The 27,808-nt window shown below is 47.0% G+C and overlaps 2 protein-coding genes across 2 annotated transcripts; both read left to right on the top strand.

The window, feature by feature from the left end:
• The first annotated feature begins 8,237 nt into the window (after nucleotides 1-8,237).
• On the top strand, nucleotides 8,238-21,705 carry zbtb4 (zinc finger and BTB domain containing 4). Its single transcript, XM_080839867.1, has 4 exons — nucleotides 8,238-8,290; nucleotides 12,831-13,172; nucleotides 13,245-17,391; nucleotides 17,623-21,705. The coding sequence occupies exons 2-4, from the start codon at nucleotides 12,847-12,849 to the stop codon at nucleotides 18,418-18,420; spliced, it is 5,271 nt and encodes a 1,756-aa protein (XP_080695993.1). The 5' UTR covers nucleotides 8,238-8,290; nucleotides 12,831-12,846; the 3' UTR covers nucleotides 18,421-21,705.
• A 1,957-nt stretch (nucleotides 21,706-23,662) lies between these two features.
• shbg (sex hormone-binding globulin) lies at nucleotides 23,663-27,453 on the top strand (the record flags this gene model as incomplete). Its single annotated transcript, XM_080838914.1, has 8 exons — nucleotides 23,663-23,755; nucleotides 23,925-24,016; nucleotides 24,123-24,312; nucleotides 24,634-24,792; nucleotides 24,968-25,124; nucleotides 25,369-25,514; nucleotides 26,919-27,126; nucleotides 27,317-27,453. The coding sequence occupies 8 exons, from the start codon at nucleotides 23,663-23,665 to the stop codon at nucleotides 27,451-27,453; spliced, it is 1,182 nt and encodes a 393-aa protein (XP_080695040.1).
• Between the last annotated feature and the right edge of the window lie 355 nt (nucleotides 27,454-27,808).

Genomic DNA, 27,808 nt, shown 5'->3' with positions numbered 1-27,808 from the left:
ACCTGAACAGCACCAGTATTATATCATTTCAGTTAATGTATAGTTTGTATGTTTATTTCGAACCCCGACAGTGACTATATGAGCTACTGCGTCTGACTTTAGCAGTAGGGATAGCCTAGCTTACAGTCTGCTGATCAACAGAGGATTCTTGCTGCGTTACACAATACTATAATCTTGCAGACAACTTCGTAACACTTCTGAGAAGACTGTTTTCGTTTAATGCTTCTAGTGGTTTGCGATGGTTTCGTTTCGTGGAATCGCCAGCTGAAATGTAACCATGTTAACGTGATGTTTACACTGTGCAGTCCATTTGCGGTTTTCCAAGCAGTTGTTGTGAAGGATCCCCAGGTAGGACAAGTGGGTATCAACATGGATTTTGTGGACATGTTGACTTGATATTGGTCTTACATTTAACCCAACCATCTGAAAGATTCGTCCCCTTTACATCTTTAAAGTCTTTAATGCCGTTTCGCAGGTAGGTTAATTTGTTAGCTAACTGATGACTGAAACATTTTCTTGTGTGACACAAGTTTTGAACTTAGTTAAAACTCAGCGTTTAAATGTGTTGGTGCTGGACATAAAATGTTAGTTTTAAGTGTGAAAATGCATGCAGTTTCATCACTGTACTGTACCCTGTAGTCCATCATAACATCCCCTCTGTTACGTGTTTGCCATAATAAACGGACACATGTACACATGTTTCAATATGAATAAAACGTTTTCAACAAGCCGTTTCTCTACTTGTCTTTTTTGTGCCCCTTGAATATTTATTCGTGTCTCATAATCAGCTGTTCAATCCATCCAATATCTGAAATAGAAGAGCTTAATAGTTTTTGACAATACAAGACCATATATTCTACTGCTTAAGTAGGCATGCTTCCTTGTTGGTTCAGCGGTACATAACCGGAAGCCATAGTAGCAGATAGTTGGTCTACTTGGGACATTGGTGAGTGTAACTGGTTATTAATCCATTTTAAATGTTTAGATCACGGAACAAATCAGTCTCGTTAGATGGACATAAGACTGTCCAATCTGGCACCTTAGCGCCCACACATTAAAGGTATGTATTTTCCTCAAAGGTAAACACCAAATTGTTATCTGACCCTGGTGTGTTCACTTACTTACACCCAGTGGAAATGCAGGGTATTGCACATAAAATTCACTTGCGCAATGGCAGTAAGTTCATGCTTTGGTGCGCCGTCTTGTGGTTAAACTGTCCCTATGAGACCAGCAATGGCTAACACCAGGGTGGTTCGAGAAATGTCTGGTGATTAAAGGGTTTGCTCAATAGAATGACCCACGGTCTGCTGTGTGATGTAATTGGTGACCCTGGCAAAATGAGTGACACATTTAGAAGTGTGAGTATAACAATCAAATATGTTTGATCTTCATGACATTATCTACCTCCCTTATTTTGTTGCATCATTTAAATTAATATTTACTGATTCAGGCCTGACTCTCACTTACTCATGTTTTATACAGGTTATATGAGTTGATTCCCTGCAACAGTATTAAAACCGGTTAATTCTGTGAAATAGTTTGACATGAACAATGCTATTACTGTTACAATGCAATTTTGTGTGACCATGTAACAATGAACGTGGAATTGATTACTAAGATTGTATGCAAGTATACACTGATTTATGCACTCTTGTTTGCATCTGGGCTATGGGACAGTGACTGAATAGAGCACTTGAATGTGCACATGCGAATAAAGAGTCATACATATTTATCTGCCAACCCAGTAGGCTTGCAGACGTAATGTGAACGTGTCTTTGGGCCTTAATTTTGGCAGGAACTTTTGGCTTCATTTAACCATGGGAGCTCTCAGTGGTGGTGTTTTCCTGCCTGCGTGTGTGACTGGCGGTGAGCTGGCATGCAAGGAGGGAGGGGGAGGGGGGGGGTCTGGGGCACAGAATCGAAAGCGAACAGGGGAGAGCAGCAGAGAGAAAGCCAGCTGCATAGCTTGCTTCGCAGCAGGAGAGAGATGAGGGACTCCATTTTGGCTCAGGGAAGCTGGATGCCTTCTAAGAAAAGGACCTTTGCAATGGAAGGTAAGCACCACAGAGAAAGGAAATGGTTGTTGATTGCATGGCTTGAGTGAAATGGTCGATAGGCTTATCCTTTGCCATTTAGACCACCTGACAGTGCCTGAGTATATAGGATAAGAACCTGAAAATACTTGACAAGACTCCTGGGGAGCTCACTATAAATGTAGGCTACATCCGTTTGTTAGTATTAATTTAACTCCAGTGTTCTATTTTAGTGGCAAGTATTTTTTTTGCTTACAGGCAGTAGGCCATGACACCTCCCTACTCCCAGACACTTCCTATGTCCCTTCCGTCGACAGGCTATTTTTGACCTCTGAACTTTGTACTCTGCTTTCAGACATCCAAACACATGGAGTAATGGTACTGACCTTGGTATTCAGGGACTGTTTGTGGTGGTAGTCACATCGCATTGTAAGAATCATATCTAAGATGACAGCACTAGGCTTTTCCTGGTTTGAACATGCAAGTGCCAGATTAATGTGTGTTGTCCATTTATATTAACGGTAAGAGATGACAACCAAACACAAACCAATATGTATAGTAATGGGTATGTCTTTCCAGTTTATGAAAAATAGGCCTAACCTTGTTGCCCAAACAACAACCCAGACTCCCAAATGGACAATGGAGAAATGACGGAAAAGCTTTGTTTATGTATCCGTTTTTGTTTGTTTACACTCATGCGGTCTGCCTTTTAAGGGACAATGATGAACCAAGGACAATTAAAACGAAGGGGAAAAAAACGAACCGCTTTTAAATGAGAACACACCTCTGACGGCTAAAAGCTTTAAACAAGCATCAAACAAATGAGATTGGAAAGGAGAGCGAAGTTGAGAGGAGAGAAGCGCTGTCGTTCGGACAGATAGTCGGAAAACAAACGAGGCCTTCAACTGAAAGGAATCCCAGCAGCCCCAGGGATAGGAGCGAAGGGAATGTCCTGTTCCCGCCGCTGTTTGTTTTGATGATGTTGCCATTCTCCGTAGTGGCAGCAAGACTGCTCCCTGGCGCTTCAGCCCCCATGGGCCTAGCGTTTTTCCTGAGAGTTATTGACCAATTGATTCGGTTTCAGGGTAGTTGTGAGTTTGCATTGTTCTGCGTTTTTGAGAATTATTTTTTGATTAAATAAAAATCCATCTCCACATTTCATTTTGTAATAAGGCAAGTTGTTATGAAAATAAAAAAACGTAAAAAGTCAAATTACAGTAATCTACACAGAATGTCCCTGGTATGTAAAACGGTGTCACACAATTTACTCATTGAGAGGCCAACCCATTTATTTATCATATACTTAAATGTGCTGGGCCATTGACTCAGAATGTAATATCTGACATAGCCTACACAAACACACAAGTGTGTTAGCTTGCAGTTGGGACACACACACACAAGCTTGCACACACAATTAAACAGTTGAGTGGACAAAGCGAGACTGACCAGTCCATGACGTTACTTTGGTGAATAGTTCAGAGTAGGGGTTCTAAATTAATTGCACTTGATTCTACCTCCCCCTTTCAATCGGCTTAGTATTAATCTGGTCTCTTTCGAGAGCGCCAAGTCTGGGCTTGGTCAGTGCCATGGAGGGCCCTTCCCTTTGCCTTCCTCCCTCCCCTCCCTTCTCAGCAGCACTGAGTCCCTTTCTTTCTCCATGGCTGTTTTTCTCTTTCTCCTTTTTGGCCACAATCTTATTCAGCATTTTGGCCCTTGATCTTACCTTGGTCCATGGCATCGGCCGTCCACTTTCTTCTTTACTTCGTTACACACACACACACATTTCACACAGGCTACCAAGTGCTGGCCGCATAGGCTCCTTCCTGTCCATACACTGCTGTCCTTCTCTGTCTTTCTTTCTTTCTCTTTCTTATTTGATCCTTCCTTCTCCTGGGTTGTTTCTTATTTGGCTTGTTGCCATTCTCTCTGACCATCTGCCTCATTCTCTCTTTTCCTTCATTCCTTTCTTTCCTGTTGTTAACGTTAATATTATTGTTTATTTTTTTGTCTATTATTCTCTGCTTGGGAAAGGAGTGATTTCATTTTGAGAAATTGCATTCTCTGCATTTTATTTCAATAATTTTTTTTAGACACTGTCTCACTCAACCTTTCTCTATTAGAATCCCTCCCTTCCATCTCTATCTCTCTCTCTCTCTCTCTCTCTCTCTCCTTATTCCGGCTCATCACATTTTCTGCCCATGCATCTCAGCGCGTGTCGCCTTCAAGTGGGTTCTATTTAAAGAGGCAGGATGGGAAAGGCACGGATGGGGTGTTGACGACGACTACGACAGCAGCAGCACTGCCAACGGCAGCCATGGCTGCGGCAGAGGAACAGGAAATGTGGTGTTCGTGCCCACAGCAAAGCTCCGTCAGACGCTCATCCGTGTGTGCTGTGCGGCCTTCGTGGCCCTCGTATGCCTGTGACTGTGGCTCTGTTCCATGCAGCAAAAACAACCCTCCCCTTATCAGACAATTATGCCCCCCACCCCCCTCCACACCACACCACACACCCAACACCAGTCCCCCCACCGCTGCTCGTGCACATCCCCGACTCCACCAGCACCAGCAGCAGCACCAGCACCCAGCTCCAATGAATGGCGCACATACACAACAGGGCATTCACCGCCGCCTCCACCCTCCCTCCCATCACCCCCCCCCACCACCACCACCCAAGGCCCCCCTGCATTCTCTTCTTTCTCTCTGGCTCTCCCAGTACAGCATGCCTGAGTAGCTGCCTGGAGATGAAGAAGCTAATTAATTTGATTTAGCCGTTCTTTCCCTGGCAGTGGAAAAACTAGCCCCCCCCCCCACACACACACACACCCTCTCCCTTCCTCCTGCACGCCCCCCCTCTAGCATTACCGCCACCACCCTATCAGGCACCCCTCCCAGATGATTTTCCACTGATCCTTTCTACGCTTGCTCTCTCTCTCTCTTTCTCTCTCTCCTGGCAGTTCTTGTTCCGCTTCCCTCCTCTTTCACTTTTGTCCTTTTCCCCTTGCCAAAAATATGCTTCAGGCTTCCCTCATGGATGACAGAGATTCTTTAAAAAATGACCCGACATACCGAGTCCTTTCTGCTGCCTTCCTTTACCCTTTGGACTTAAGTACGTTAATGAAAGTAGCCCTCCCTCCAACGCCCATCACTGACAATATGTCTATTTCCCCCCCGCGCGCCTTCACAAGCTGTCAAACAAAATACCGGCCAGCATGTGCATGTTTGGCTCTCTTTCCTGCTCACAATGGGGGCCGTGAATCACCCTCTGACCTTTTTTCACTTATGGCCATTTCTGCCTTTTGAATGTGTTTTGTACGTTCACCTTGGCCTAGGCCAAAGCACCGTTCTGAGTAGCCAAGGAAATTCTTTTAGGAAGGAAGAAAAAAAAACCTCTCTCCTTAAAGGCTGCTCACTGAGTAAGTTGTTGTTGTTGTTGTTGTTGTCGATGTAGTGCAGACAGCCAACAAGAAGGAGTCGGATGAGAAGGACCAGGACCAGTCAGGGTGGGGATGGAGAGGTGTCACAGAAAGTCCCATGTTATTTTCTGCTGTTTGGCTTTTGGTGTAGGTAATGATGCGAAACTGTGCTTTCTTTTAACAATTACAGGGCTCAGTGTTAGTTCCCCCCTCACTTGTCAATGGGCACCACCATTTGGGTCATTAGAGCCAACAATGGTAGCAGATCCTGTGTTGTTTCGTCACACACTCAGCTGTAACACATGGCCTAGTAATGCAGGTAACCGCCCTCCTGTGACTCATCGCACGACAGCAGCCACCATGTTCTCCATGTCCGTCATGGAGTGTGGGGGGCGGGTGGAACGGTTTGGTACGTTCTGGTTACGTTAACCCTGTTAGCCGTACCGGTTTCTCCTTCACGGTCGCGCCCCCCTCTGGGCTCCCTTGATGCGGCCCTCCCCAACTCCCCCACCTCCTCCACCTCTCCCCGCTCTGCACTCGTTTCCCCAGATACTCACCAGGAGGCCTGGTCTGACCAGACCTGCATGTCCTTCCCTCTTTCACGCTGCGCTGACTCTGCGGCCCACTGCCTCACTAAGTGTCCGCTGACCCAGATGTCATGTTACCAAAAAAAAAAGTAAAAAACATGTCCCTTGATCAGTAATATGCAAGAGCGTCCTAAGGAGGGTACATGTTTACAGACAAAATGTTCCTCTTTGTTTTTGTAAGATAGAAGGACAGAAAAATAGAAACTGACTGAAAAAAATGGAAGATGGTATATATTTGAAAACTTTAGTTTAGTGACGCAGTTTCCAAGACGGGCACGACTAATTCTTGAGTCTCATGCGGAATCTCATTTTTGAGCGGATTGATGAGGATGACGATTTGAGAAATATTTCTTTCAGAATATTTCTTTTCGAACATTAGTCTCAACCAAAACTTGGAGGGGAAACTTTGCTGATCTGCGGATGGTTTTACATTACTGAATCCCATTGCAAAGAGTGGTGATCTCTTTAGGGTGTAAATGAGTGCAAATTCTGCTGAAACTACTCTGAAATACGGAGTTGGTCACTGGCTTTATCTTTAGGATAATTCAAACATGTGTAGGCTAGACTACTCTTCAGTCGGTGTCCAATCCTGGACTAACGTTCCCAAACACTCATTCCTCTGGAAAAAGAGTGCATTGGAAGGAAGAAAAAAGGGGAAAGCAACAAAGTTCCTGAGAGGTCACAGGAACAACACCCAATCCCGGCGCAGTTCCCATGGAGACAAGTCTGCTGGGCTGGTGTACAATGAGGAAGACGGCGAGAGCGAGAGAAAGAGAGAGGGAGAGGGCAGGAGAGGAACGTGAAATAGGTGGTGGTGGGGCTGGGGGGGTTGAGGGGGCAAAAATGCCACAAAGAATGGAGAGAAGAGAAAGAAGGCTTATGAATATTCCAACGGTCACTCTTCCTCTTTCTCTCTCCACTCTTCTTCTAGTCTTCTCCGTCTCCTCGTAGTGCCTCTTCAGTAGTTGCGGTCTGTGGCCAAGAATGCACACGAGCCACGTCTAGTCCTAGCATGGCACTGAAGGACAGCAGGGCTATTCCATTAGCCTAAGCTTGGATATCAGCAGCTGAAGGGCACGCTGTCAGCACCATACAAGGCTAGAGGAAGGCCAACAGGGTCCTGAGTATCCATGTTTATATCATAGGTGAGCTGTCCAACTCAAAGGCTCATCCACACTGAAGTCATGGCTTTAACCTTACTGACTGCTTCTCGGGTAATGGTGACAGTCAGGGAAAGGGGTTTGAGACGTGAACCCCAAGTCTGTGTCTATAGCCCTCTCTCTTTATCTCTCAGCCGCTTTGATCTGTTCCTCCAGTCCTTTCAACTTCACTTATTTAAAGTGTAGTGCTTCCACCCTGGTATTGTCTGTCCTCAGTCTCTCACACACTGGACTCAAACTGTCTGTCTCTCTCTCCCCGTCTCTCTTCCCCTCTGCCTTTATCTCCTCTCTCTGTCCGTGTCTCCCAGTGCCCAAGCTTTTTTTATGTTGGCACAGCTCCTGTTTGTTTTCAGCCATTTTGGGGACTGGCAGTGCTCGTAACAAACTGCTTAAATGGCGTCCTCTCGCTCTCCCTCCCTCCCTCCTTTCCTCCCTCCCTCTCTTTCCTTCTGTATCGCCAGGCTTTGTGTATATAAAGTAGTGTGTGTGTGTCTGAGACAGACTGTGTGTGTGTTTGTGAAGAACAATACTTCCAAATAAAAAGAGGATTGGAATCAGAATAGAGTTGGGGAGGGAGGTAAGGGGCGGTGGTGGTGTTGGTTGTGGGATATTTTTTGGGGGGAGGGGGGGGGGGGGGGGGGTCCTCGATGAAAAAAATAAAAATCACTTGCCGGAAAAAAAGTAGAAAAAAAGCACCCAGAATCATGTGTCAGCGGCAAACTGAAGTGAGAAAGAGGGAGAGCAAGCAGGAGCAGGCGATAGAGGAAGAGAGCGAGGCGAGAGCAGGCGAGAGAGGCAACGCGAGAGAGAGAGAGAGAAGGGGAAAGAGGAGGGGGAATAGAGGGAGAGAGAGTCAGAGTGTGAGAGTCGTTCCTGCCCTCTGTCTCTACACACTGCTTGCCTGTGTGTGTGAGTGTGTGTGTGTGCGTGCGCGTTTCTCCCTGTGCTCTCTCTCTCACTCACACACGCAGACGTGCGCACACAGAAAGAGGGCGAGCAAGTGAGCGAAAGAGAGAGAGCGAGAGCGAGAGCGAGAGAGAGGGGAGAGAGAGAGAGAGAACACATCGCAGCAGAGATGCAGCAGGAGGTTTTCCGAGGTACGTTGTCTTGTTGTGTGCTTGCCTAGCCGAGAAAGAGAGTGAGGAGAGGGAGCTGTTAGCAGATTTGGTTGTCTTCTCTCTTTCCCTGCTAGGTTTTTCTTGCTTACCCGATCACTAAAGTACTGCTGCTGCTCTTGTTGTTGTTTTGTTAGTATGTGTGTGTTTGTGTGTGTGTGTATCAGCTTATGCGTGTATGTGGCTGTGTGTGCGTGTGTGTGTGCTAATGAGGGCCTGTCTCCCTTATCCTCTCCTGTCTCGCTGGCGAACCACGCAGTTCTTTTTTCAGGGCCGATGACGCGCACAGTAATTCTGGCAAAATACGCAGAAACTTCTTTGTCATTCTTTTAAAAAATATGGAGACCTCCACGTTGATTTCGAGCCACTCTGGATCGAGATGTGCCGCACGTCATAGGAGACATTAGGAATGACGTGGGTTTTGTATTTTGGGAAACCATTTTTTGTTTCGGCCTCAAATGGGTCAATTTCAATCAACTTATCATCACAAGAAGACAGCGGCAGGTTGAACGGCAGACTTGCACATACTTGTTTCATGCGGCTCGAGTCCTTAGAGGAAGACAATTTTCCGAGCTCTGTCTTCCTTCAGAGGCTGCTGTGTCATTAGGAATATCCTCCTCTATGTTTTGCTTCTCTTTTGGTCGGGCTTGTTGGGGGTTGGGGGTGGGGGGGGGTGGGGGGGGGGGTGGGGTAGGGAGGGAGTTGTTGCTAAACCTGGGAGGGTATACAGACGTCACGCAGCCTTATTGCTATTTCTTGAGCACCTTGCACTTGCGCCCCTGCCACTTTGTTCAGTAATCAGGTTTCTCAGGAAAAAAAAAACAAGCTCAACCAAACCTCGCATTCCTCTTGCCTGCTGTGGTGAGCTCTCGTTCTCGACACAAGAGAAAATGAGCCTAAAAAATGCCTGCCAGCGAAAGGGGTCAGAGGTCAAGTCATGGTGAGGCTGGTTGCCAAAAGCCTTGTGTTTCCTTCAAAGTTCACCACCGGTATCCCACCACTGGACAGATCAGCCTTACTATGTACCCTATGTGCCATCTGCTAAGGTTGATGCATGGCGAAAAAGACTGACCAGATGTTCTGACCAATTTTCATGTAAGAAGCTGTGACAGCATTCTGTACCATCAAGCAACATCACGGTGCTAATTCCCTCAGGCAAGGTTGCCGAAGCCGTGTTGGAAATGATTTTGGAGGAAATTACTTCCAGCGCTGTCACCAACAGGATACCATTCCCACTTTCTCTGGATAATTCCCCCCCTTCCACTCCTCTTCCGCGTCCTACCCTCACGCTGACTCTTCCCATGATTCCATTACAGCGACAGAATTATGGGAATTACTTGCTGGGTTGAAACCTAACAGACCATGTAAAGCAGTGTATTTTACATAGGGGAGGCTTAGCGGAGCACCGACACTGGCATGCAAAATCGCAGCGATACCACAGTTTCGCCAGAGGAAAATGCCACTGAGAAACGCTGCGTAGGTGCTGGGAGACAAGAACACCATGAAATCCATATACCATGACGTGAACCCTCCCCGCTTATACAAAGACGCAAGCACATGTAAACACACACACACACATCAGCCTCAACCACGCAACTCCCCTTTCTATCCTTTCTGTCTATATTCCTTAAACCCAACTCTCTCTCCATCCATTTTCCCCCCTTTGCAGGTCCCCTCACCGCTGTTCTCAGCTGGCTGGCCCCTGGCTCGGCCGTGTTCTCTGTCCGGAGGTTGTACAGAGTTCAGGCCTCTCGTGAGTGACCAGCCCCCCCCCCCACATTTTTTTTTTAGCCCAACCCCTCGCCTTGAAGGCAGGCCAGGCGCCCTCGGCTGCCCACATGGAAACAGGCAGGGGCTCACACCTCCCCGTCTCTCCAGCCCGTGCTCCTGGCGCTTCTCTGTTGTTGGGGCAGCATGAAACTTTAGCCCATTAACCCCTCGTGAATGCCCACTCACGGGCTTCTCTCATTTCACCTAAAAACCGCTGGGGAATGACTAGAACATTGTATGTTGTGAGGGGCAAACCTTCTTCTCATGCGAGAGCCTGATTTTGGTTGGATTCCAGTCGTGTGTTTTTTTGTTTTGTTGATGTTGTTGAGGAGGGCAGCGGCCATTTTTGGAAACACTTCAGTGCTTTTCCCTCTCTCTCTCTCTCTCTCTCTCTCTCTCTCTCTCTCTCTCTCTCTCTTTCTCTTTCTCTCTCTCTCTCTCTCTCTCTCTCTTGCTGAAAAACACAAGGACTGAAGTATCTGTTTGGCCTCTCCTAATCCTCAACCTTCATGTGTTTCATACGTTTGTTTGTGATACTTTTTGTTTTTTTAATCCTGTCTTCCAGTATACCTATGACTCATCAGCAAGCAGACAACCAAATTCTCATTTCCTGTAATTTCACTTTACAGGAGATCCCTAAGCTCTGAAGGATGTGGACTGTGGACTGACCCTCGTTATTTTTTTGGGGAGGGGGGGGACTGGTTTGGTATTCGCCATGCTGGGGCTCAGATGGGTGGGTGTGTGGGAGTGTTGAGGGGAGAAAGGAGGGAGCATTTGTGTATCGGGTGGGGTTGAGGGGTGTGTGTGTGCGCTGGGGGGTGGGGGTGGGGGTTGTGGGTGGGTGTTGAAGTCCCTGTCACGCTTGGCCAGCCTCTTGTGTGGAGCACTGTTTGTGGAGAAGCAGTGCCTGCGTCACGCACACACACACACACACACACAAACGCACACATGCACACACACACACACACACACACACACAAATGCGAGGCTTGGGGGTGGCAGACGCAGTTTCCCGTCACAGACGCAAACACCAGATGAAATCGTGACATTTTTAGACCTCATCGTGTCTGGTTATCTCCCCGACTGACTGCCATTTAGATCACAACAGGTGCAAGACAGGGCTAGTGTAAATCCCGCCATATGTTTGGGCAGCATGTCACACACACAGACGGCCCTCTCATTAGCATGCACTTCCTGGCTAATTTGTCTGGGATATCCGCACCTTTGTCAACAGTCTCTTTTCTTCCTCTGAATTTCCCTTGGCTCTGACTGGAAGTGTGTCACTTTCAACATAGGAGCTTGCTGCTGATTGGGTGGATGTTTCTTTTTTTTTTATTTTTACACAGCGAAAGCCTGCTGATGGAGTGGTTGGGTCCACATTTTGAGACGGCCCTACTTTCCTCAGGCTTGTCAAAGAGTTCAGGTTTTGCAACGTCTCTCATCGCTCCCGTACTGCCTATAGCGTTTGCTTCCCAGCATCAGTGGGCATCTCGTAACCTGTCGATCTGAGGAGGCTGTTTACTGGGAAAAACCTTTACATGAGTGTATGTCTGCCAGTGTGTCTGTGTGTTCCTGGCTCGCTCTCTCAATCGCTCCTCTTCACTCTTCCTCTTTCTGTGTCTCTCCCTCATTCTCTCTTTCTTTCATTCTTTTCCCCTGTCTCTCTCTCTCCCGCTCTCTCGCCCTGTGCTTCTTTCCTTTTCTCTTGCGTGTTCACTCCCTCACTTGCCCTTTCTTTTCCTCTCTCTCTCTCTCTCTCTCTCCCTCTCCCTCCTCTCTTCTCTGCAATAACAGTGCTGACCTAGTTTCTGTGTGTTCAGGGCCGCTTGTGGAATTTTACAGAGGCCTGCCTGCCTGCCTGCCTCTGTGCCCGACAGAAAATGCAGACAGAAAAGCATGACTGGGGATTTTTCTACGGTTGCATCGTTAGTACCACAATCCCTGGCTGAAAAGACGATTAAAAAAATAGATATACTTGAAAAAAAATCACAATAAGTATAAGATGGTGTTGTATGGGAGGCTTTAGAGTGTTGTGTGCGAAGCAGTGGATTCTTGCAATAATGTTCGGCAGCATTCTCGCTTAGCGTTGTTATGGAAAGCGCTATTGCTCTTTCTCTCAGGCCTCACTGCGACAGAGACGACCGGATGCACAGGACAGAAACCCCCCCCCCCCTCCATACACATAGAAACACTAACACAAACACACAAACACACACGTACCCGCACACACCCACACCCACACCCACACCCACACCCACACCCACACATCTCACACCTCACACCTAATCCCAAACCATCCAACAAACCAGCCTGTGCGGTAAAAAAAAAACAAAAAAAGTTGTTGACAAATCAGTGTTTAAGTCTCTCCCTCTGGATTGGCGGTCCGTGTCGCAGGTGGAAGTGCGCATCTTTCGGATTCCTTATGCGGTCTTGCTGTGCCAAAGTACAAATGCCCTGCTTGGCTAGAGCCCCTTTCCCCTCCCCTCTCTCTGCCCCTTCACCCGATACCCCAACCGAGCCAGTGCCTGTGTGTGATTAGCATAGATCTTTTCTTATTTTCTGCTCTGTCTATTTCAGCACGGCCTTGTGCCCTGTTTTCGATTATGGGAAGACAGTTTGCCAACCCAACTTCTTTACATTACAGTCACTGTCACTGTGCTCAAATGCCTTCTTGACATGACCTTGAGGTGTTTTTTTGTTTCTGTGTTTCTCCTGGCCGACACTAATCCTTTTATCTTCTTATCCATTTTAGGTTTGGGGGTAGTGCCATGGTGTCCCAGGCGGAGCTATGGGACCCCCATCACTCCAGCAGCGTCCTGTCTGAGCTGAATCAGCAGCGCCTTGCCGACCTTGCCCCGCCGTTTGACGTCACAATCGACGCTGCCAACGACACAGAGGTCCACGCCCACCAGAGCATCCGAGCTGCCCGCGGCTCATACTTCCGCCAGCTTTCGTCTTCCCTTGCCACCAGCACTCCCTGGGGTACTTCCTCTACCACCACTCCTGGAAAAGAGAGAGCGGTGGAGCCCTCCTGCCTCCGGCCTAGGACACTTTCCGACCTGCCGGACTACGTCTTCACATCTCGCGTCTCCCAGTGAGACCCCGGAGGTGCCAGGCGTCTTTCGGAGGCGGCAGACTGCAGCCTCGAGGTGCCTTTCCTTGTCAGATCAGGGGTTAAGAAAAGGGTGCAGATGAAAAGCAAACAACTGAAAGGGAACAGGATGGGGGAGGAGAGCAACCCGGCGGATGTCGGCCAAACCACGAAAATATCTCTCCGCTTTCCCCTCAGCGCAGGGTTGCCAGTCCCCATGGCACAAAACCACTGTCCCATCCCACTCTCCCTGCCCTCATCTGTTGCAGAGCATGAGATGAGCCTCGCAGAGGGTACAAGGAAGATGGATTCTCTCACGGACAAGCAGCTGGCAAGCATGCCAATGAGACGCAACAACTTGCCAGCCGCCCCACGCTCCTCTGCATCTTCCTCCTCCTGCTCTTCCTCATTCTCTCCCGTGGATCTCACTGCATCAGTCAGGAAGGACTCTAAATCCACTCCACCCTTTTCCACAGCTGGTCCCGATTCCCATTTTCAGAGCCTCCCCCCTGGACCAGCAGCGGGCTATTCAGGGGATGCCTCTGAGGGGAGCCTTCCACACGGCACCAACCCAGAGCACTCGACCACAGAGACAGCACATATCCTTTTCAAACTGAGCACCAAGGCCTTCCAGGGCCAGGGGGCCAGGGGGTCGGAGAGGAGGAAGGACCACAGCTCCAAAAGCAAACAAGCCAAGGGGGGGACTCCACGGAGGGAGCTGACTGTCGCTCAGCCAGCTGACCCCCCTGCTTCTCCCCCTCCCCTCTCCCCCTCCCCGTCCCTCAGCCCCCCTCCTTCCCCTCCGTCTGTTGCTCCCTCTCTGCCTGGTGATGCCTCCCAGGAGATCATGAAGCCGGAGCTTCTGTGCGGGGTGTGCCACCGTCTTTTCAGCACCGCCTCCTCCCTCACCGTCCACATGAGGCTGCACCGAGGCAGCCGAGCGCTCAGCTGCCGCCACTGTGGCAAAGCCTTCATCCATAACAAAAGACTGCAGTCCCATGAGGCCATGTGCAAGCAGGCTTTGCCAGCTCTCCCCATCCAGCCCAAACAGGAACCCCTCAATGAGGCAGAGGAGTTGGGGGAGCAAGAAGCAGTGGAGGGGGAAGGGGAGGGGGAGTCGGCTGAGCCAGGTCACGTGACCGGAGCTGGTCGCCCTATGAAGAAAGGACGTGGCCTTGCGGGGCGCCGTCGAATTTCTTTTCCTCTCGGCGAAGAAGGGCAGCTTAGCGAGGACGATCACTTTATCAAGGTTGTGGACGGCCACATCATCTACTTCTGCACTGTGTGTGAGCGGTCCTACATGACACTGTCCAGCCTTAAGCGGCATTCCAACGTCCACTCCTGGCGCCGGAAGTACCCCTGCCACTTCTGTGAAAAGGTCTTCGCCCTGGCGGAATACCGCACCAAACACGAGGTCTGGCACACAGGGGAGCGCCGCTACCAGTGCATCTTCTGCTGGGAGGCCTTCCCCACCTACTACAACCTCAAGACCCACCAGAAGGCTGTACACGGCATCAGCCCCAGCCTCATCTCCAGCGAGAAAACAGCCAATGGAGGCTATAAGCAGAAGGTCAATGCCCTCAAGCTCTACCGCCTGCTGCCCATGCGTGCGCAGAAAAGGCCCTATAAGACCTACAGCCACTCGATGGCGGAAGGCATGCTACTGCCCCCTGATCCTCTGTCTTTGGACTGTGCTCTGCCCACCACCCTGGATGCTGGCGAACTGCAGGCCCTCCTCGCTGATGCTCACCCAACGGGTCTGAAGGAAGACCCAGACGCATTCCCCATCAGCTTGAGCCTGGGTCAGGATGAACTCGCCACGCTGGCTGCCACCCAAGGAGGCATGCCAGTTAGCGGGAGAGAGGGAAATATGTCAGAATCAGGGCTGGCTGGTGGCAACGGCAGGCCGCCCAAACTTCCCAAGGGGGACTGCAGTCCGGCCACAGCTGCTTCCTCCGTCATCACCTATGGACACACTAAGCCGTCCGTCATTGTGCACGGCACAGCGGTCTCATCTTCTGTAATTGTTCACAGTAATCAGATCTCAGCTGGCAGCGCACAAAGCCCTCCAAACAGCTCCTCCCCCTCCCCTCTGCCTAGTGGGCAGCCAGTGGTAAGAACTTCTCAGCGCTCAACAAAGAAACATGCACAAAAAGAGTCCACGGACACCCAGAGGGAGACAGGCAGTGCCTCAGAGCACACAGACATCTCTGAGAGCAGACAAACAGGGACAGGTAAAGCTCATCACAAGGTGCGCAAGTCGCACAGTAAAAATGACTCCCACTCCAGTAAGCCATCCAGCCATGGGGCTGTGCCCGAGGCCAAGGGAACAGGGCCGCTGTGCCAGATCACTGTACGTATCGGAGAGGAGGCCATCGTCAAACGGAGCATCTCTGAGACAGACCTCATGAGGAACAAAGACCCGTCGGCCTGCAAAGCCAAAAAGGGCGATGCCTCTGCAGCGGAGGAGCAGAGGGAGCTCCGTCACACTCATCACCATCGCCACAAACACCGCTCCCATCGGAGCTCCAGCAAGGAGGAGGCAGAGGGGGAGCCCCGAAAGAAAACCCCAAAAACTCCAACAAAGGTGAGGGAGTATTACTTTCGCCAGGAGGTGCGAGAGGAGGACAGCGATCAGGATGGAGAGGACAACCTCTGGAGGCCGTATTACTCTTACAAGCCCAAGCGCAAAGCCCCTCACGTGCAGAAGGTGAAAAGCTGGCAGCGTAAGCTACACTACAAGCGATCACTGAGGCAGATGCAGAGAGGCGAGAGACTCGCAAACCACAAAGACAATCGGGTGGAGGAGGAGGACGGGGAGGAAGAGCTGGGAGATGATGGGGTGGACAGGGACGAGCAGGCACTTAAGACGGAGGAGGAGGAGAGTGACATCATGAACACACCTTCTGCCCCTCTGAAAGAGAATGAGGACACTGTGGTGGAAGAAGAAAGCCAGTCCATGCCTGACCTGCCTGCTCCTGAACCAAAGCCCTTCCTGGATACCTCAAAGCCATCCACGGACAGACAGGAACGGAGCTGGACAGTGGGAGGACAGACAGCAGAGTGTGGCACCTGTGGCCGGTGGTTCTCCAGCGTGAGAAAGCGGGACAAACATGAGCTGACCCATTTGATTGAGTTTGTGTGTATGCTGTGTCAGGCCACGTTCCACTCCCAGTCCAAGCTAGAGGAGCATCAGAAGGCCCAGCACCCCAAACCTTGTCCCAAGAGCCCCCCTGCTCTGTCTGCGCTGCCTTCAGCAGCTGGGGATGAGGCCATGGAGACAGATGCCGGTTGTGACCAGGCCGGGGACATCACGGAGAGGGATGGCCCGGCTTGTGTGGGTAGGAGACCTCTTGTCAGGCACATCTGTTCGCAGTGTAACAAGGTGTGCAAGACGGCCACAGCACTGAGTCGCCACCTCAGGAGGCATGAGTTAAACAGCCCAGCCATGGCAGCAGAGGCCCAACTGAGCATGCCCAGTGCGAGCCCAAAACTGGCGGATCGGTCTCTGAGTGAGCCACAAGAGACCAACAGTGACCACGTGAAGCCGACCCCAGTCATTAACTACACCACGCTAACTACACCACAAAAGCAGAAGCAGGTGTTCGCTGAATGTGTTAAGTTGTCAAGTCTGAGCCAGCCTTGTGAAGCCCAGGCAGAGAACCAAATGCCAGAGTCCTCTGATGTCCCAGAGGCGGTGACCGTCGACAGAAGTCCCAGTGTACAAAGCCTGCACCAGACCATACAAAGCCCCCCTCCGAGTCCACAATGTACAAAGACAGCTACACCAGACAGCCTCACCAACTCCACAGCAGATGGCCATAGGTTTTTGTCATCACCCAATCTGCACAGTGTTTTGGTCCTAAATGGAGCGGAGTGTTTAGACTACAGAACACCTGAAAAGAAAAGCCTGGATGTTCTTGATCAGAGGAAAAGCAGTCCTGTCCAGAGAGCGTCAGAGAGGCCAAACAGCTCCTATTCTGTCATGCCAGCTCAACCCCAGTTAACATCTGACAATGCTTTATCTCTACCCCTTATGACAGAGCCCAACAGGGTGGCACATGTAGAGCGTGAGAGTACCTTAGACAGAGAGAAACAGGGTAAAAGGGGCCCCCATGTGCTTTTTAACAATGCACAAGTGGCCCAGGATCTCAGGGTCCCTGCCTTGTCCTGCAGCCCTAGTGACAACCAAGCACAGGACTTTACCATGCCGACCATTCTGGCCAGGGAGAGGGAGAGGGAGAGGGAAAGGGAGTGGGAAAGGGAGAGGGAGAGGGAGAGAGAGGGAGAGATGGAGAGGGAGAGGGAGAGGGAGAGGGAGTGGGAGAGGGAGAGGGAGAGGGAGAGGGAGAGGGAGAGGGAGCGAGAGAAGGGAAGGGATAGATCTAGGGAGAAGGAGAGGGAAAGGGAGAGGGAGAGGGAAAGGGAGAGAGAGAGGGAAAGGGTGCAACTGACTGCTGGGCTGCACAACTTCCAAAACGAACAACAGCACAGGGAGCAAGAGATGACTCTGCTCGTGCCCAAAGAGGAGCCAGTGAGCCCGGCGCCGTCTCCAAAACACTCCGTGGTTCAAACCACTACTGGCAACACTTTGCAGAGGCTTTCAAAGTCACCTCGGCACTCCCCAAGCACCGCAGATTTGGTGCGGGCGAAACAGGACGCAACGCATTCCCGTCGGCTCGGCCGGCAGGGGCTCATGTTGCCAACCAGTTCGACCGGGGCCAACGAGCGCCCCTCTGCCCATGCTCTGCTGCTCCCCAGGGTGTCTGAGGCGAAGCGGGAGAGCGCTCCCTCAAACCTCACTGGGGACCCCCAAAGGGAGAACAGAGGCTACCCCGTCCAGGACTTCCCTTTGCCTTTGATTGTGCCTGGGGGCTTTCGCTCCGGGAAAAAACAAGAGGACAACTTCATGTCTTACCCTGCCAGCCCCTTTCCCTTTGCATCGCTGGGCAAGATGGTTTCTCCTGGAGATTTGGCCAAACTGCCCTTCTACCGTGACCCATACGCGCTCCTGTGTGCCCCCCAGCTGCTAGCCTACCCCTACAATCTAGCCACCCTGCCCATGGCCATGAACATGATGGGGGCATCTGGGGACAAGGCTGAGCCCCTGCCCTTTCTGCCTGCTCTCTTCAACTATGCCGCGGCCACTGCCCCTTACACGGGCATCGCACCACATACCTTGGTGGCGAACCCCAGCTTCTATGGTGGCGGCAGTGCCAGCGGCAAAAAGAGGGACAGCGCCAACCCATAGGAGAACATTCTAGAGTCTGCATCTCTGAAGGAATATTTAAGGAAATAAAACCAGAAGACCAGGCCTTTTGGCAGAGGACTTACTCATTTGTTTTTGTTTTGTTATTTTGATGCTCTTTGGTAAAACTAACAGCACTTGACAGTACTTGCCTCTCTTTTTGTAAAAGTAGTCATGAGACCTTGGAAATTGTAGAGAAGGGGGTAAAGGGACGAATAGGTCTTTTGGAAGGGCGGAGAAAGGTGAAGAGGGGACATGAGAGGGGAAAGACAGACAGTCTTCTCTTCCTCCCTTCCTCTCTCCTTTTAGTCAGATGTGCCTCCAGCACACCACTCCTTTAGTCATGTCTTTCTGTAGTAACTGTAGAGCTTGATTGTTTGTCTTCTCAGACTCCTTCTGTTAATAACTATGATATAATAAGAATATAACAGCTAACAGGGTGTGTGTTTTGCAACAGTTTAGTTCAGTATGCTTCCCACTGTAGCCGAATAATTATTATAATATTGATATAATGAATAATAATGATATAACACCTCAAATGGAGACTAAGTGTATTAGGAAAGGAAAGGGATAAGCTTGGTTATGTCATTCAGCTTCAATGGGGTCAAATAACAAACCTATGAGTGGATGTGGCTCTGGCTGTACTAGAGGGTATGTGTGTATGTGTGTGCACGTATGTGTGTGTGCGTGTGTGTGTGTGTGTATGTCTGTTAACATTTGTGGCTATTCTCAGCTACGTAGGTCTTGATCCATTCCATAGAGATCGGAGGTATGCACGCCATATCATTCCTATGTTAGATGGATTTGCCTTGTGTAGGTCTTTCTCTCTTTTGAAGTGTCTGCATTGGATGGTTCCCTTCCACTGACAGGTTTAACCTAGCAAGCCCCAGAGCAACTGAAGGCTGAAATCAAGTCTGTGCCTGATCGTTAATAACTGATGCCTCTAAAACACTAACAAAAACCTTGGTGGTCAGGGGACACAAATCTGTTTTGACGGAGGCCTTTTTGTCCAATATACATACAAACAATCTGGATCAACCTATGTTCAAATGTGCTCATATGTTACAGGAAATGGGCTTAAGGTTTCACTTCACATCTTGAATATATATTATCAACAAACTGGCCAATAAATAAGAACAGTTAAACCAGCTGGTTCGGATACTTCCTGTCCTCAAACTATTCATCTCATTTCTGTGGATTTTTACTAAATATATAAATAGCCTAAACAAAATCGACCTTATCGTTAGTGGCCTTTCGTACCCCAGCTCCCCCTGGTGTCCCGCCAAAGACACATTCTTTTTTAACTTCGATGAGTCTGAGAGCATTTAGGCAGAGGAAACGAGGGAGAAAGAAAAGGGATAGTCAGAAAGATGGACAGATAAAGGTACCTGACATGGGTGATATTACGAGAGTTTTCCTGAAAATAAAAAAAGGAAAATCTTACAAAAGATTGACAGCTCTCCCCCTTCACCATTCTTGAGGGCTAACAGGGAGAGCCCATTAAAGTCTAACCTGACTCAGTCTGTAAGTGGCAGAGATGTTCTAGAGAATTCTGCCATGTCCCAGACTGTGCTTCCGTTAGCCGCCAGCAGCTCCTCTCTTCCCCTCTGCTGCGCCACGGCGGGGACAACAGGGATGACGTCAGTCGATCCTGACAGTGTCTCAGTAGGGGCTGGGCTTAGAGTCCATTGTACTGGAGTTCCCCCTAGATGCCTGCTGGGAGTTTTTTTTTCTGTTATGTATATCTCTCTGTGATTTTTATACCAGATAATTTGTTTTGTTTTTGTTTTTGTTTAATTCCTTAACCCCTTTTAGTAGAAAGACAAGGATTCTGCAAAAAGGGTTTTTGAGTATACATAAATATGAATGTAATTTTAGTCATGAGGTTGATGAAGAACATAAGAGAGAACACTATGGTAGATGGAATAGAATCTGTTTTCTGACTTGAAAAAAAAAATAACATGTAATGAAGCGTTATGCAGTCTTGGTATATATACAGTAGTCTTAGCAACATGACAAGAAACATGGGTTCAATATTCACAACGCATGAGCAACACTTGCCTACAGCATCTCCTCTGCTATTGTCAACAGTCTCTCGGCTCTTCTTTCCCCCTGAAAATACAAATTACTTCCTTTTTCGTTGTTTTTTTGTTCTTTCTATCACTTTGCACCACATCCCTTTATTGCCCACCCTCATTTTTTTATTTTTTAAAAATCTAAATACCAAAAAAAAGAACAGCTGCCATTTTTTTGTTTGAATCAGTATGGAAGCTGTCCAATTATCCGCCGCCCCCTCACCCTCCTTCCATCCCTCTCTCTACCCGCACCACTACTGCCCTCCTCACCGCCACCCCCTCTCCTGGCCATTTCCAAAACATTTTACAGCTTGCCTTTGAAGTGTGAGTGCGTTTGAGAGCGAGCGATGAAACCGCAACACTGTTCGTGTCCGGAGGGTACAAAGCACAGCCTGACCAATTGTAGAGGCCGATGTGGGTTTGCTTGGGTGTGGTTACAAGCCTTTTTGTGTGTGTGTGTGTGTGTGTGTGTGTGAGAGTGTGCAGAGAATAAAAGAAAAACCAAAACAATCACCATATCCCTTTGGGGTTTGCCCTGTTTTTCGTAGGTCCTGATTTGTTTTGATTTCCTTTGAAAAGGCCTTCCCTACCTCCCTCAATTCTTTACTCTCATGAAATAAACAAACAACAAAATAAGAAATAAAATCACAAGAACTTTTGTTTGGCCACAAAATCATTTTTGGGATGTATTCAGAAATCATTTCCATGCCATATTTTTTGCCATGTTACATTCACAAGTCTGATAATGGAGAACCTGAGTATTCAAACGTTCAGACTGGATTTTGTGATATGGTAGTCTGTGCTTTACTGATTCTTTTTACGTCTTGTTTTGGTAATGATATTTATCTATGGTCCCAAGGCAGAATGGGGTAACTTGAAATATCAAACAAGATTGATGACTCTCTAAACATGCAAAGACGTTGGCTTTAGTTAGATGAGTGTGGCTAAGTTGTCTGGTTTCGTATACATATAAATGTGATACTGTGCCATAGTTTTAGGGGCCTGTCCTATAGGGCTTTTAAAAGTATGTGTTTTGATGACTTTGTGTTATTATTTAATGCAAAGGCTTGCAGCCACGACACACCCAAACAAGTCCACAACTCATTTTTTTAATATTACTTTTCTCATTTGTTTTTCTCCTCTTTATCTCTCTTTCTCTGTCTCTCCATATCTCTTTCTCTCTGTCTCCATGCAACAATCATATGAATAAAGTATTAACCTGATGACCCAACAAGAAGAACAGACGTAATTTCTTTGCTCGGTTTTAGACAATACAAATCTGTTTGAGAATGGTCTTCATTTTTATGTACTCTGTAATTGGAGCAAGTGTCCAAAAAATCCTATGAAAAAGAAAGACTCTGTCAATATCCAGATGACCAAAAGAAAATAATAAAAAAAGAAGAAGAAAGCACACATTTGCTCAATCACACATGTTGACAATCATCTTCACCCACCTTCACCCTCTGACACATACAAACACAAATACACCCACCTGTGTTCAGCAGGGTCTGGGAGAACAACTTCACCAACGAGCAGGAAACGCAAAAAAAACAATATTGATTCATTAACTGACCTGTGTTAGAAAATATAAGGTATTTGTGATGAGAGGAAAGCTGGTGTTCCTCCTTTGGAAGTCAAATATAATTTCAAAATGTACAAAGACTCAAGTTAATTTAACAGTGGAAACAAGTTTAATAACCAAACAGTGGGGCTAGCCTCTGCTTTAGCCTCTGGCTCCCTGGAAGTGTTCAAAAATACCGTCCTTGTAACATGCACTCCCACCCACTAGAGGGGGATAAGTAGTGCACAGTATCACATAACTGTTTTTTTCAGCCTTAAAAAAAATAAGTAAAGTGGTATTGTACCATTGCATGACTGTTATTTAAATTAAATAAATTGAAGAAGAATTCGTTAGAAAAAACGGGGGGGGGGGGGGGGGGGGGGATTTGATGTTCAAAACAACAGCTTTGACTGTGCTCAGTGCCAGCTCAGATAAACGGTTAAAGATCCTCTTTACACCTATGCAACCTCCAATCCACCCACACACACACACACACACACACACACACACACACACACACATACACACACACACACACAGACATATACACAAACGCACGCACACAGACAGACATACACACACACACACTCTCACACACACACACACACACACACACACACACACACACACACACACACACACACACACACACACACACACACACACACACACACACACACGCGCACACACACACACACTCATGCATGCAACCCTGGTCAAAGCTTTCAAGGTTTCACTGAGACAAGCAAACAGACATCAAACATTTTGCAAAGGTCGTCCAGTTAGCAAATACACTGAGCTGCTTACCGCATGGGGGAAGTTCAGGACTAGGCCACAGGGCTTGTGGGGGACACACTAACTAAATGTAATGTTGCTCTGTCTCCAATGCACAGCCTGCTGTCATATATGATGACATCAGCCTGTAAACAATGTCAACACGCCCCCCCACCTTACTTATGGAGTTAAAAAAGACGACATGAGACAACAGATGAGCCTACAGCATGCAATATTACTTCATGCTATGATGTGCACTGTTTTATCTGGATGTGTGTGTCAAAGCCATAATGTTATTTATTAGTTTGGACTATCAAACCAGACGAAAACATTCTCTGTATGTGTTTTTCACATTATTAAAATTATAAATGTAATACTGAATTATAATTTAAATTAGGCATTCTTTGGAAATACACACTTCCGTAATACAAATTGTGAGATTTTACTAAGAGATTCTCTCCCTGTATCTCTCTGGACTCTCCTTTCTCAACCCCTCACCCCACCCACCCACACACACACACACACACAAACACACAAACACAAAGACACACACAGGCAAATAGAATAACACCCGGTTTTTGACATTGCCATATTTGTCTTTCTTGGTGAGATTGGGGGCAAGGGGACTGGCCGCCACTTTATCAGTAAATAGTCAGAGGCCACTGAGGGGTCGGTTAAGGATTCAACTGGATGCCTGTGGGTCGACACACGAGGACAACACACTATCTCTTCAGGACAACACACTATCTCTTCAGGACCACAAACTATCTCCTCAGAACAACACACTATCTCTTCAGGACCACAAACTATCTCAACAGTGGCTATCTCTTCCAAAATGGGGCTCATCAGGGCTGTTTTACGTGTGCTACTTTTGGTGATTTTGTGTGTTCCACCAGGAAGGTGTGAAGTGCATGCAGTGATGGAAAAGGTAAGTGTCCAACATGTAATGGCACACATCATTCATCGGGTGATCAAATGTGTGTTAGTATGTTAGTATGTTAATATCCTGTCCTGCTAGAGTCATATTTTGCAAGGGTATTAAAGTTGCAGTCTGGGGAGCTCTGTGATCTTATTTGCTGTCTGTTTATTGGGGAGAGATTGAGAGTGGAGGACTCATCAATCTTGGTAACAGAGAACGCACCTGGACTCCTTTCATGAGCCTTGGTACCCCTCTCACTGAAATCCAAAGGCTAGTCTCTTTTCTGCAAATTGATTCTTTTTTTACTTGATGAGTTAGTTACCTGATTTGTTTGTTCTTTTGTACTAACATCCCGTCTTTCACCTTTCCTTGCCAGCATCACGTCCTATTTTTCTTTTCGGACTTTTGATCCTGAGGGTGCCATCTTCTATGGCGACACGAGGGATGGGAATGACTGGTTTGTTCTCTCTCTCCGAGAGGGGATCCCAGAGATGCAGATTGGGAAGGCACACATGAGGGTGTCTGTGGCTGGTGGCCCCAAACTAAATGATGGCCTCTGGCATAAGGTAGGCTTCAAATCATTGGGACTGTTTGGTTATTATTTTTAATTCATTTCCAACCTGCAGTGGCAACCTTTCCCATTTGTATACCTTACGTAAAGTTTATAATTGTTGTATATGGAACTATACATTTTAGGGCCCTACTTAATGTATGGTTCCTTTAAAGTTCATCTGAGCGCTCATAATCCTTTCAACACAATGAGATCAACAAACTCTTACATTTTAAATAGACCTCCATTAAACCTTACTTACTTCGCAAATACATCTCTACACTTTAGAGAACGGGTTGTTGTTGTTGTTGCATCTGTTTTGTGGGGTGCTTGACAGGTTGAACTCCGTAGCGAGGACACGTTTGTGGTGCTGGAGATCGATAACAAGCGGGAGCTGGTGGTGGGCCTGCACACAGACCTGCCTGACACACGGGAAGGACTCATCCGGTTAGCTCTCGGGGGCATCTTGATCCATGAGAAGAAGCTTCTCGTCTCAGTGGGTTACCCTCCTAATCAGTGTTGTTCAGTGGTGGGGAGATTCAAAGGGAATTCCCCAGCTACAGTTTCATAGCCTAGCTAATTCCTCGTTTTTCTTTATCTCTCTCTTGCTACTACTTCATCCCCCTCTCCTTCTGTCCTGTCCCTGTCATTGCCTGTGGTTACATGTTAAGTTCAATCCTCTGCTGGATGGGTGTGTTCAAGGAGGCCACTGGCTCAACATCAGCACTCCATGGGACAGCGCTCCAAGGAAGACCACGCCTTGCTTTACAAACATTAAAACAGGGAGCTTCTTCCCCAGGACTGGGCTGGCCATTTTTAACACATCCGGTGAGGACCCGTTCACAAGGAAAGGGAACCAATTTTATTAAAATAATAGATAATGAATACAGGACATTACTAAAAACATTCTGAACAAACAACAGTTGAATATAGAGTAACAGGTTGCTAGAAATATCGCCCAAATTGTGATTAAATTCATTGTAGGTTGTGTATTGTAACAAACAGTCAGGTACTTAAAATAAGATACCAGGAGCCAGTACATATTAACTCATGAAAATCATTCCTCTCACAGACTTTCTTGCAGTTGATCCAGAGGAAAAGGGGATCATCATAACTGTAAATACATCTTCAAAGACATTGAATGGGACTATACTCTCCCTGCGGTCACATGAATCACCTTCACCAATCCTGAGTGTGGCTGAAGACACCAACTCTGGGGTACAGCTCCTTCAGCCTGACTGATAGTTTAGATATTTTACTCGTTAAGTTAATTAGTGAGTCTTTATGCCTTCCTTTATTGACATGAATTACTACTGTGAAATGCACTGATTACGCCAGAAATTGGGATAGAGTTCTAGTTGGGATTACTATAAATGATTTAAATGCAGAGGGATAAAGCCATAAAGTGAGTTATTGTATAACTGTACTTGCCATTTATAAACACATTTATGTAAATTATGCATGATATATATTGAAAATATTATAATTAGGCAAGAATATGTTTGAAAAAAAAAAATACTAAATAGAGAGTAAATGCTACTTATAGGCGTACAACTATCGACATTTATGACAGGACAGGGGTATGCACTACCATAATAATAACTTATTCCAAGCAGAATGTTCAAACTGCCCCAAGTAGTAAAAGATTGCATGATTTGACCGCTTTAACGGGTGAAAGAGGACCTGTGAATGTTGTAAATGTTAAGTAAGGATTTAAAGACTAAATTCATTTTGAGAACAGACCATACCATATATCAGAGACACAGAGGAAAACATGCTGTAGCTTGTTATAGCAACAACTTAATGATGATTTGTTTGGAATTGGGTAAATAACTTCTGTATGCCACTATAAATGAACCTGCAACATTTTATTAGGATTGGCAATTCACACAGGCATGTATTGGCTGCTGAAATTTGAAATGAAAGTTTGAACCTTTCCATCACATGTTTTCCAAGATATTGACTAGTAAAGTGCTAGATTTTTGCTTTGAAGATTATCCACTAGGTGGCGCCACTCCACAAATTAATTGGGATGAGCTAGGATAATACGCCTCCTAGAGGTGAGCTTGGCATACAAATTTCAAACTGTTTGGCAAACCATTTTTTGTAGCTATTGCTCAAGAAGTTCTTTGACCTCACCCAACCTTATATTCCGTATCAGCCACGTGCGGCTACAACCACACCAGTTTCATGTGGATTGGCAAAGTCTAAGTAAATTATAGCGCTGACCAAAAAGATGAATTAGAAGAAGAAGGAGAACAACAACAACAACAAACACTTCAACAACACTACATGACTTCCTGCATGCATATAACTCCTCTTTAGATTAACTGACAATTTGTCTATAAAAATACGCAAATGACTGAAATGGTTCCTTCGGTTGTCAGTTCAGTCTCTCACCTATATAGGCAATTTTAGTCATAATTTCACATTTCTGTGCATTAACACAATGCATGTCAGGCTATAGATTTCAGACAGTGAATAAAACATAAAAAGCTGACAAAGGCAAAAGTATTTTCTGGAGGATTGTATGTGTGCATGTTTCCCCCCGCTTCTTTAAAAATGTCTGTGCATAAAGTGTTCACTAGTATTACACATGTTCCTTCTTTTTCTCTGTTCCAGATGATGGCTTTTAAAGTCAAAACAGACACCTTTGCTGTCAATGAGAACTTTGATAAGGACTTCATTAGCTTTGACGTGATCATCCAAAAAACCTCAATGAGCTTTGAAACAAAAAAAGGAAGTCAGAAGGTGGACATTGATGGTGACTATAGCAGTATTTTGGCACAGTGGAAAAAAGGAATGCTTCTTGCTTTTGGTGGAGTACCAGGTATGTTTATCTTTCAATGTCAAGTACTTATGTTTTGATCTGGACAATCTCTGGCCGAGGTTTCGACATTATATTAAAACATACCATAAAAAAGACCCTTCTATCATGACAGTTAGGAATTTAAACTTTAAATGATGGTGTACACTGTATATGAAAATAAACATTGGCATTTCAAACTAACTTTTTTCAGGAGATGGTGCTGATTACGTTGGCTCTGAGTACATGGAGGGCTGTCTAGACACAATTTTTGTCCAAGGACAAAAAGTAGATTTGGACCAGGCTTTGTTCAAAGACGCATCTGTGTCTTCCCACAGCTGTCCTGTTTAAATGCATTTGTCCTGTTTAAAAATATATTTAAAATACATTTCAAAATGTGTCTTCTATCTCTCTGGTTTTTGCTTCCTTGCAAAACACAATGGAAATAACAGAGTATGGTAATATTAAGTGTGGTAGTAAGTGTGCATTACCACTTAATAATCCATGCTGTTATTATGCCTGCACGAAAATAGTTAAAATACACTTTATATTGTGACGTAGTGTGGGATGAACTGCTGTATATGGAAGATTATGGACATGCCCACAGATTCAGTAAAGACCATTTTATGATTTTCTGCTGATCTTTTGCTTTGAGATTTCAAACATAGTGATCTTTACAGACTGTCTGTCTCCCCCCTTCCCCACA

This window comes from Sprattus sprattus (genome assembly GCF_963457725.1).
Source record: "Sprattus sprattus genome assembly, chromosome: 5".
Taxonomy (NCBI): Eukaryota; Metazoa; Chordata; class Actinopteri; order Clupeiformes; family Clupeidae; genus Sprattus; species Sprattus sprattus.
The sequence above is the reverse complement of the archived record's forward strand: the minus strand, read 5'-3'. Positions and strand labels throughout refer to the sequence as shown.

Coding starts and splice junctions, on each gene's coding strand:
- zbtb4 (XM_080839867.1), top strand. CDS start 12,847: ATGGTGTCCCAGGCGGAGCTATGGGACCCCCATCACTCCAGCAGCGTC. Junction 13,173..13,244: donor TTCACATCTCGCGTCTCCCA/GTGAGACCCCGG, acceptor TTTCCTTGTCAG/ATCAGGGGTTAAGAAAAGGG. Junction 17,392..17,622: donor TTACCATGCCGACCATTCTG/GCCAGGGAGAGG, acceptor AGGGTGCAACTG/ACTGCTGGGCTGCACAACTT.